General features: G+C 47.7%; 1 protein-coding gene across 1 annotated transcript; it reads right to left on the bottom strand.

Moving 5' to 3' along the window:
• Positions 1-4367: 4367 nt before the first annotated feature.
• On the bottom strand, positions 4368-10347 carry DUSP2 (dual specificity phosphatase 2). The gene is made up of 4 exons (XM_032229934.1): positions 9876-10347; positions 7231-7361; positions 5073-5292; positions 4368-4631 (listed from the first exon to the last, which is right to left on the bottom strand). Exons 1-4 carry the CDS (start codon positions 10261-10263, stop codon positions 4417-4419), a joined length of 954 nt encoding a protein of 317 aa, XP_032085825.1. The 5' UTR covers positions 10264-10347; the 3' UTR covers positions 4368-4416.
• Between the last annotated feature and the right edge of the window lie 1220 nt (positions 10348-11567).

Below are 11567 nucleotides of genomic sequence, written 5' to 3' on the forward strand. Positions count from 1 at the left end.
ATCGAGCGAGTCCAAAGGTATTTCACGAGAAGAGTTCTCCACTCCTCTGCTCACAATAGAATCCCTTACGACACCAGGGCTGAAATTTTGGGCTTGGACAACCTGGAACTGCACCGCCTGCAGTCGGACCTAAGCATAGTATACAAAATTGATCTGCTATAACGTCCTACCTGTCAACGACTTCTTCAGCTTCAACCTCAATAATACACGGGCTAACAATAGATGCAAACTCAAGGTAAACCGCTTCAAACTCAATTGCAGAAAACACGACTTCAGCAACAGAGGCGTCAACGCCTGGAGTGCTCTCCCTGACTCCCTTGTTACATCCTCAATCCCCCCCATAGCTTCAACCTTAAACTGTCTGCTGTGGATCTCACCCCATTTCTAAGGGTCCGTAAAGGGGGTGTGCATAAGCACACCATCGTCCATCTCCTACTCTCCCCATTTATTTCTATTCATTTCCTTTGTTCATATCCATGTTTATACTTATTCCTGTTACCTTGTACTTGTTTGACAAACAAATAAATAAGAGAAGAGAGAGAAGAGAAGGGAAGAGAAAAGAATATAGGAGAGGAAAGGAGAGGAAAGAGACAAGAGAAGAGAAGAGAAGAGAAGAGAAGAGAATTTGTTAACCTGGAGAAGCAGCCAAGAGCTAAAGAGAGAAGCAACCTAGAATTAAGGAGAAATTTCCTGACAGTGAGAACAATCAACCCATGGAATGGCTTCAGAAGTTGTACATGCTCCATCACTGGAGGCTTTCAAGAAAATACAGTCACTTGTCCCAAATGGTCGATGGTTTCCTGCTTGAGCAGGGGGTTGGACTAGATGACCTACAACATCCCTTCTAACTCTGATGGTCTTCTATGTTCTAACCACAGTTTATGGGTTGTTACATGTGAATTGGGTCATTATGGTTTATTAAACAAACCATGATTGAGTGTATGGAGCCTGATGACTAAAAGCACCATCAAGTCGTGGGAAGCTAGCTTCTTGTTGGTTTTTTTTTGGGGGGGGGGTTGGAGAGGGGAGAAAATTACAAAACATAATGTCACACAAAGGCAACCACCTACAGCACAGATTCATGTTGAATTATAAATACATCGTAATGCCATCTTTAGCCACAACATCCTTGTGTGCATCATTATGTTTGTGGTTTGATGCAGATGCTGCTTGGTGGGCCATGAATGATACAAAGAGTTCTCCATGGGGCCCCAGGAATAGGGATTTCAAAATGGTGACCGAAACATAATTAAAACACAATAGGTTGTGTGAATTGAGTAACATGGCTTATTCAGTCAACTGAGGTTAAGCAAACCATGGCTTAGGGTTTTGCACAAATGAAGCCTCCCTTATTTTAGGTGTAGACAACCAGGTATGCTTAGAAGGATGAAGTGGCCTATAGGGGGAGCTTTCGCCTCACAATCAAGAGAGCTGTGAGTTTGATCCTCAGTAGAGGCAGATATTTCTCTTTGGGCAGGATGAGAATATATCTGCTGAACAAAACTCCGCATTGGCGACAGGAAAGGTATAAGGCCAGTAAAACACTCAGTTCCATTCAGTTGCTCAAGACTGCAACCCGCAAGGGATTATGGGGTCTTTAAAAGATGATGATGATAACCGGGTATGTTTATATTGTCAGCCAAGCATCCAAAGTAGATATTCCTGAACAGGGGGAGCTGTGAATACAACATTATTGTCACCATCTTGACTCTTTTGACGATGTCGCCGGGCATTCCTCTTAAACATGCTGAGGGCAAATGAATCATTTCATCCTTCAGGCGATAAACCAAGGACCCCCTCTTCTCCCAAAACCAAGCAAGCATTTTGAGATACACACATCCTCCTATATAAAAAGTGGTTGTTTATTGCAACAGGTGATAATAAATATAAAGTGCAGGAGACATTTTGAAATCAATGTCCTTCAAGAAAGAGGTTCTCCTAACAGCACACACACAGAGAAACAACTGAGTATTGCTTTTGAGGGAGGGGGGAGAGAGGAAGGGAACAGTTTGGGGCCCAATCCACCACTGCTCCAGCCCCTCCATTCCCCCACGATAATTGTGCTCAAAGGGAAGGAGGACCCCGAATTGTCCCACATCACTTTACACAGGGTGGTGTTGACCTTCATCCCAGTTGGACCCTTCTGTCCACACAACACACAGCCATTGCAGTGGTCAATTGTCGATTGTGGGTTCATCTGATCCAAAGGTGCCAAGATTAGGCTTGCTGGCATGGGTGTGTTTCACACAAGGCACAAAATAATGCAGGGGTCTTCAAACATGGCCCCTTTAAGACTTGTGGGACTTCAACTCCCAGAATTCCTCAGCCATTTGGCTGAGGAATTCTGGCTGTTGAAGTCCCACAGGTCTTAAAGGGGCCACGTCTGGAGATCCCTGCACTAATTGGGATATTGGTGTGCCCAGCCAGCATGTTGTGTGAACTCAACTAGGGTGATTGGCAAACCGGGGTTTAGGGCAGCCAACTGAAGACGCTCAGAGGCCAATGCCTCCCTAGCTTTAGGCTCACTATCTAAGGAGCAACCTTGCCTATTGTTCGGGCATGTCAATCTTTGGGACTCCAGAAGGATTCCTCAACTTCTCTTCATGCCCAAAATTGTCAAGAAATGCAAAGTGAGGCCCCGTGGCTACAGCGAACCAAGACACTGAGATGTTTTAGCCAAGAAGGGAATAAAATGTTATCCCTCCACTAGATGACAATGGTAATTTAGAGCAGGGGTCTCCAACTTTGGCAGCTTTAAGACTGGTGGACTTCAACTCCCAGAATTCCTCGGCCAGATGAATTCTGGGAGTTGAAGTCCGCAAGTCTTAAAGTTACCAAGGTTGGACGCCCCTGATTTAGGCATCTCTCTCTCAGCTTGCTGGTTTTCTTGCAGATGTTTCAGTACCAAATTAGGGAACACCTCCAGGGTTAGAGGAGAGCGGGGTTGGCTTGCCACACGCCGCTCTCTTCTAGCCCTGATGACGCTACCTACTTTGGTAACGAAACATTTTCAAGAAAACGGCCATGTGCAGAGAGCAACGAGGACTTCAGAATTCAACATATTCTCTCAGTAGGGGTTAGTAATCCCTTAGGGGGCTGTTTGTAGCCCCTTAGGCGGCTTCTAAGCTGTTGCTCCAAAGTAAGTGTTCAAAACTTTTTCCAGCTTTAGCACAAATAAACTTTCGGGCATTGAAGTCATGGAAAAAAGAACATATCAATGTCACTTTTAAAATTTGCATGTTCATATTACTGAACTCAGCATAGTGGTCCACCATGCCAACCGATGACCAACAGCATGGATGCTGGCATTGGGCAAGGAAGAAGTTCAGCTATTTTAGCAACCTGAACATTTCTCCATCAAATGCAAAAGAACCTTCTTTTTTAAAAAAAAAAACTGATATTTTAATATATGACTTTTTAATTAATGTAAAAAAAATGTGGTGATTTCAGTCTATAACTTGAAGTCCTCCAAGAGACCCAAGTATGAGTCATCGGGGCTGGAAAGAATGTGTCCAATTTTGGAGGATGCAAAGGGAGGCAGTCCTTGACTTACAACAGTTCATTTAGTGATGGCCTGGAGTTATAACAGTGCTGGAAAAAAGCGACATGTCGTACGGCCGTTTTTAAAACTTACGACCCCTGCAACATCCCCTCCCCATGCCGGTTGCGTGATTGACATTGGGATGCTGGGCAACTGACTCACATCGATTGCGGCAGCAGTGTCCCTGAGGGGGGTGGGGTCGCATTACCTTCTGTGGGGATCTTCTGAGCAGCAAAGTCAACGGATTCGCTTAACAACCGGGATGCTAGCTTAACAGCTGACGTGATTCACTTAACAAAGGCGGCAAGAAAAGTTGTAAAAACGGGGGGCAGGGGCAGTAAACTCACTCAGCACATATCTCTCACTTAGCACCCTCCATGTACATGTTACTCTGTTTGAGTTGATCTATGCCATGCAGTCAGTGGGAGTCACATGGGCAACGGGCAAATAAATAAAATTTTGGCTCGCTTCACTAGGGGACAACAGACGGTTTGCCCTGAGGGGGCCAAGCGCTTCCTTGGTAACGGTGTTGAGCTGCCTCACCTCACATTTATCTCTCTTCGTTTCCAGCTTATTCACTTTTTGCTTTCAGAGTCAGGCGATAAGCCATCATGGCAATTTCATGCAGCGGAGGAGAAGTCCGACCGGGGTGGTGGGTAGCTGGGGGAGGGCAAGTCCCCCCCCTGCTTTGGGCATTCATTGCTACCAATGGGTACAATAGAAGGAAAAGGAGGAGGAGGCCAGTGCCCAGCGCATAGCTCCCCCCCATCCCCCCCATCTGGGATGTAAACAGAAATGCCCCCAGCCCCAAATCTGTGGTCCGTAAGGAGCCTCTCTTGGCCGCCTTCTCACGCAGAGCAACGAGGAGCTGCGGACTAATGGCAGAGCACCTCGGTCTCGAACTGCAGGAGCTGCCCCATGAAGCCAAAGTTGGGCGAGATGACTCCGCGGCGCTGCTTGACGAAATCGAAGGCTTCCTCCAGGCGCACCCGGCGGCTCTGGATCAAGTAGGCGAGGCAGATGGTGGCGGAACGGGAGATGCCCGCTTGGCAGTGTACCAGCACATGCCCACCGCTGGCCTTCACAGAGTCTGCAGAGAGAAGAGGAGAAGATCAGAGAGGGAAAGTCCTTAGGAAACCACCCTGCCTAAAAAAAGGCCCTTTGGCTATTTTGGAGTGGCACAGAATAGGGGTAATAGTGTTGGGGCCTGCCAGTGGCCAGCACAGCTGGCAGCAGATTTGGACAGTGGGGAGGTGGGGGGGGGAGATGGGCTAATCCTGGAGTCTGGGGAAGAGGAAATGAAAGAGAAGCGACGGGGAAGTGGAGTTTGCAGGAGACCATTAATTCGCTTCATTGGTTTGTGACTCTCCGAGACTCCCACCGGGCCAACTAATTCAACCTTCTTTCTTCCAATGACTTCATTGTGTCAACCAAGGGAGACCCTCCCCCATCTTTCAGAAGGCCAAGAGGCCAAATTACAGCCCTCCAGTTTCCCTAGAAACAATGGGTTTCTCTCAATTAGAGCACTCACCAATGAAATCTATGGCTTCCTGGAACCATATGCTGATGTCGGCCATGTGATTGTCTTCTACGGGAATGCTCTTGTAGAGGAAGTGTCCTTCAAAGTAGTTGGGACAACTGGAAGAGACGTTCAGGACGGCGGTGATTCCCAGGGACTCCAGCACCTCTCTGTTGGAAGAATGGTAACAGCTACCCAAGTAAAGGAAAGGTAGGATCTCCACCGGACCATCCTGAAGAGAGAGAAGAACCAAGAAGACAATATTCAGCTTTTGGGCTCCATTAATTAGCTGAAGACAGAATAGCCCCTTCAGCATAGCTTTATGGATGCCCACTAAGTCCAGTTAACAGAATAACTGAGTTGGAAGGGACCTTGGAGGTCTTCTAGTCCAACCCCCTGCTTGAGCAGGAGACCCTCTACAGGTCTCCTGCTCAAGCAGGGGGTTGTCCAGTCTCTTCTTGAAGAGCTGTCCAGTCTCTTCTTGAAAACCTCCAGTGTTGGTGCCCCTGCGAGGTGGCGCAGTGATTAGGGTGCAGTACTGCAGGCCACTTCAGCTGACTGTTATCTGCAGTTCAGCGGTTCTAATCTCACCGGCTCAAGGTTGACTCAGCCTTCCATCCTTCCGAGGTGGGTGAAATGAGGACCCAGACTGTGGGGGCAATATGCTGACTCTGTAAACCGCTTAGAGAGGGCTGAAAGCCCTATGAAGCGGTATATAAGTCTAACTGCTATTGCTATTGCTATTCTAAAGGCAAGCCTTCTCACTGGTTCCGTGTTCTCACTGTCAGGAAATTTCTCCTTAATTCTAGGAAATTCTTATTTTTTGTTTTAGTCCCTCCTACGGCTGATGTTAATGCAGTGGTCTTCAAACTTGCCAACTTAACGATTTCTGGACTTCAACTCCCAGAATTCTCCAGCCAGCTGGCTGGAGAAGTCTGGGAGTTGAAGTCCACTAGTCTTAAAGTTGCCAAATTTGGGGACCCCTGTGTTAAGGTAAAGGTAAAAGTTCCCCTCACACATATTGCTAATTGTTCCCAACTCTAGGGGGTGGTGCTCATCTCCATTTCAAAGCCGAAGAGCCAGCGCTGTCCAAAGACGTCTCCATGGTCATGTGGCCAGCATGACTCAATGCCCAAGGCACATGGAATGCTGTTACCTTCCCATCAAAGGTGGTTCCTATTTTTGTACTTGCATTTTTTTACCTGCTTTCGAACTGCTAGGTTGGCAGAAGCTGGGACAGGTAACGGGAGCTCACTCTGTTACGCGGCACTAGGGATTCAAACCGCTGAACTGTCGACCTTTCTGATCAACAAGGGTCTTACCCCTGAGCCACCACGTCCCCCTTTCCTCTGGATTATTTGGGTCTTACTTCCAAATAGAAAGGCAGAGCAAGATTACAAAATGAAGCCCACTTTTCTAGGTGGCGTGAATGTAAGAATGTCCCAAACTCTGAAAAACTCTTGAATAGATAAACTGTTGCAAATCATTCATCAGTTTTCCATCATTTCCCTATGCAGTAGAATGAGAAGAAACCTCTTCAAGTGTTCAGAGGAGAAAGACGTGTCTCCATTTAAGACTTCTGGGTCAAATTGCATAATTCATTAAAGCGAGATGTAATTATGGAATGGATGACAGCTGGGAATTAAAGGGACTTTACGACTATTTTGACTCTTGGTGTAACCTGCAATTAAGCCACCAAAGAGGAAACATGAAGAGACAGCTCTTCATACCCTCTTGGTTATCTCCAGGACATTCCTTCCCTGAGATGGTTGCAATAATAAGCCATTAAAACATAATTGATTGATTTAGAAAATGATGAGATGAGTGACAGCCAAAATCCATGCTCTGCTTGGGACCAGCTCCGAGCCTTAAGAAAGGCACATTCTCCTGCGTCGACTAGTATTCTACCACGCGTGCAATCATTTCACCAAGGATTACTCATGCCACAAAAGTCTAGACAGTTTAATTAAAGCAGGCCAGAAGATTATATATATATAATGATTATATATAAATAATGATTATATATATGTGTGTATATATACATATATATAGGTCTCTAGTTGTTCGGGTTTTCTATAAATATAAAACTTGGGGAATTACAGGTGTGTCTGTAGGTCTGTAGCTTCTCCTTCTCCATTTGCTCTACACCTTCTCCACTCCAGGAACTTACCTGATCATACAAGGGAGTCGCCACTTCTGCTCCATTGTCTTCGGGGCATCTCAAGGCTGGGGAAGGCGCCAAGGTGGGTGGTGCGACTGCACACAATTCTGGGAAGTTGGCTTGGAAGTGTTCAAAACCACCTAGATGAGAGAGATGGGAAGGAAGTGGGATGTTGAGTCGGGAGACAGCAGATAATAGCTATCCTTCCAGGCTATTTCCGTCTGTATGGGAAACCTGGTTAGCAGTAAGGAGGACATCCTTCGTGCATGCCGAAAAGCAGTATTTCTCAACTCTGGCAGTTTTATGAGAGGTGGACCTCAACTCCCAGAATCCCCATGTATGTATGTATGTATGTATGTATGTATGTATGTATGTATGTAATCTGCCTTTATTTTTTTACAAATAACTCAAGCCAGAGAATGTATCCAACGCACACACCTCCTCCTATTTTCCCCACAACAACAACAACAACTTGTGGTTTGGGCTGAGAGAGAGGGACCAGCCCAAAGTCAACCCAAGCTGGCTTTCGTAGCTAAGGTAGGACTTGAACTCAGAGTGTCCTGCTTTCTAGCCCAGAGCCTTAACCACTAGCCCAAGCTGTCTCTAATGACCCCAAATTTGACTCAAAGCAGGCAAGGAACACTTTTTTTTAGTTCCAAGTATAATTTTATGTGCTTCGGTGGTGACAGACCCCAGCTAATATTTGCAAAGTGATCTGATTGAGGAGATGCTAAACCATAGTTTCATAGATCATGATTACTGATATGGGGTGTTTTTCATTTCTGGACTGGCCTAAGGATCAGACATGACCGAGGGAAGACCAAGTGAGGAAGCAAGAGCCAAAATCTTGCAGAAAAGTTCCACCACTAGGAGATGCATAGGATGTCATCGACACCCATGCTTGAACTGTGCGAAGAAATAATTGCAGATGGGGCAAACTATAGATTTTGGGGCAATTAAACTGGATACCCATCCTGTTTAAATTCTGACTTCAAGATCCAGCTGCAAGAACCACCTTGGACGTCGGAATGAAATCTGGCCCTGATGCCCCACTTTGGCCGAGATTAAATGCCTTTTCACGAGATTCCACACAATCCAAATAAATGCATTTATGATTGGCAGGCAATGGACAGTCGCACATCACCCCAAATGAAGAGGTTGTAAGTCAGGGTGATGGCCATGATGGTTCCATTGGAGCTTTTTTTTTAAAAAAGAGTATTCATCACACCATGACAATGGCTGACAAATCTTGACTTTTTTGGCTATGCTCCTGGGAGCATCCTGATAAAATTATCCTTTAGCTCCGTAAAGATTTTCTCCTTTAAAAAAGAGAAGAGCCAAGATCTCCCATCATCGGCTCTCTGCAGATGCTCCTCGTTCTCTTTCCTTGAAGGCAGAGTTCACACAATCTACTCTACTACTAGCCTAAAATAGACACTTGGGTATTTCGAGGGTCAGATGGTTGAAGGACCAACCATCCTTGACCACCAAACTTGCCCAGAAAAACCTTAACAGTGTCTAGGCATTATGTCAACCCATGGTACAATGTATGGGTTAACCCTGGTTTAGGATTGAATGTGTGAATCCAGATTGTTAAAAGCAAAGGTAGCTTGCTTATTATTTTATTTTATTTACTTTTTACTTTACTTTACTTTTTACTTTACTTTATTTTTTTTATTTTTTACTTTACTTTTTTTACTTTACTTTACTTTATTTTGGGAACTTATATTGCTGCCCCTTCACCCAAGGCGACTCAAGGCGGCTTACAGAATACAAAACCTCATGTAAAACAGTCAAACGAATAAAAAAAGAGTCATATAATGCATTAATATAATAAAATCAGCCCCCCAACCCCTGTCCCTATCAAAGGCCTTCCAAATGAAAGTCAATTAACACTATTAATAGTATTATTAAATATTGTTTATTATTGCCTAGTAATATTATAGGCGGGGTGGGGGCGGGGAATTGAGCTGATGTCTTTTTTTTCTTTTCATTTCCATCCTTTTCATTTCTGACTCTTTCCTACACAAACCCCTTCGCATTAAACTCTCGGGGGCTGCTTCGCTGGCTGGACTCGCTCAAGTCAGGAGCCACCCAACCGCTTCGACCAAGCCCCTTTCTCTCTTGGGGGGAGGGCGTCAGCTTTAGCTCCTGGGCACCCACCCAACCCCGCTGGGCGAATCCAGTTCTCAGCCGTGGGTTGGCGGTTGGCTCCTTCAATGCCCGGGAGCCGTAGGTCGTGCGAACGCCGCCGGGACCCCCGTCGCTTCGCCCTGCCTCTGCCCCCAGCCTTAGGCGCTGTGTTTGTGTCCGTGTCCGTGTGTGTGTGTAGGAACTCCCGGCCAGCTTCTTATTTTGCCAGCCAGCTGCGGACCCCGTCTTTTCGCCCTGCCTCTGCCCCCAGCCCCCCCCCCGGGTGTATTTGTGTGTCCGTGTTCGTGTGTGTGTTTGTGTGTGTAGGAACTCCACGCCGGCTTCTTACTTTCCCAGCCAGGTGCGGACCCCGTCGCTTTGCCCTGCCTCTGCCCCAGCCCACCCCCCGTGTATTTGTGTGCGTGTGTGTGTGAACTCCAGGCTAGTTTCTTATTTTGCCAACCGGCCCCCAGCCCTAGGCGGTGCGCGTGTGTGTTTGTGTGCTTGTGCGTCTTTCTTACCTTCCAGCAGGTAGATGTGGGACGTGCCGGCCCTCTCCTCCCGCAGCAGCGCGTTGAGCAGCAGCCTGGCCAGGCTGTCCGGCCGCAGAGCCGAGATGGATCCGCCGGCTTCGTCCACTACCACCAGGTGCGCCACCTCGCCTTTGCGCAGCCGGCTCAGGAGCGCCCGATCCGGTACCAGCCACTCCAAGCTGACGCCGCTCCGGCCCCGCGACCGCCGCCGCAGCAGCCCGTTCCAGTGCACCGGCCGCGCCTCCAGCAGGTGCGCCTGGCAGTAAGCGAGGAACGGCCGGCAATCCAGCACCAGCGTCCGCCCGCTTTCCGTCGGGTCCCGCAACAACCGGGCCAAGCCGGAGCTGTCCAGCGGCATCACCACCTCGATCACCATCCCGGCCGTTGGGCGGCTGCGAAAAAACGGGCACAGAGGCTTGCAGAGGCTCGGAAAACCCGATTCCCAAGACGCTTCCCTCAACACGCGTGTCCAGGGATCGCCCTTCAGTCGGTTCTGTCTCGCTGGCGGCCGGGAGGCAGCTTAAATCTCCTGGCAAGCCCCGCCCAGACTGGCCATGTATGGAAGTCTGCGTCAGAAGGAACTCCCTACCTGGGCCATCATCCCCCCCTCCCTCCCTCCTCACGTGCTGTTGGGAGGGAGCCTCCGAATTCCCCACCTGGGCACCGGCTCACACGTACACGCCTGGGCATCCCTTCCGATGCCAGGCCTCGGGGTGGTTGGTGGGTGGTGGGAACAATACCTTTGTCTTGGAGGATGCTATTTGGAACCCTGGCACTCAGGATGTGGGTCCCCCCACCTCTAAAAAATGACTCAGTGGAGGGGGAGGCCATGTAGGAAGCCCACCTACTCTGTCCCAGAGAATGAAATAGTTGGGGAGGGGCATGTTTTATTTGTTTTATTTATATCACTTTCCATTTCCATCAAACAGTGTTTGATCTGAATAGTGATTTAAAGTTTCATAATCCACATATTTGTTATTATATTCATCACAATAATGTTAATAAGATAACTATAAGGTAAAGGTTCAGCTTGCACACATCTGCTAGTCGTTCCGACTCTTAAGAGGCGGTGCTCATCTCTGTTTCAAAGCCGAAGAGCCAGCACTGTCCAAAGACGACTCCGTGGTCATGTGGCTGGCATGACTCAATGCCGAAGGTGCATGGAATGCTATTACCTTCCCACCAAAGGTGGTCCTTATCTTTTACTTGCATTTTTTACCTGCTTTCGAACTGCTAGGTTGGGAGAAGCTGGGACAAGTAACGGGAGCTCACTCCGTTACATGGTGCTAGGGATTCGAACTGCCGAACTGCTGACTTTTCTGGTTGACAAGCTCAGCATCTTAGCCACTGAGTCCTAGAGGATGTGGGCACCCCGCCTTCTAAAATCGGCTTGGTGGAGGGGGAGGCCATATAGGAACCCCGCCACTTGTCAAAGAGAATGAAATATTTGGGGAGGGGGGATATTAAAAGAGGCAGAATATTACATTTCCCAAAAGGAGAAATGGAGAACAAACTTAATAAAGGCAGAAAGCAGCCTCCAACAGCCTTCAGCAGATGCCTGAAGTCTCTAAAGATGGAGATTTTGGTGCTCATGAAGAAATCCGGGCCCACCTTATTCACAAACAAAACACCTTCAGCTCCAGATGACGGGATTAAGATTTTACATCCTCCATCCCACCC

Source organism: Thamnophis elegans, chromosome 13, assembly GCF_009769535.1.
Source record: "Thamnophis elegans isolate rThaEle1 chromosome 13, rThaEle1.pri, whole genome shotgun sequence".
In the NCBI taxonomy this organism is placed as follows: Eukaryota; Metazoa; Chordata; class Lepidosauria; order Squamata; family Colubridae; genus Thamnophis; species Thamnophis elegans.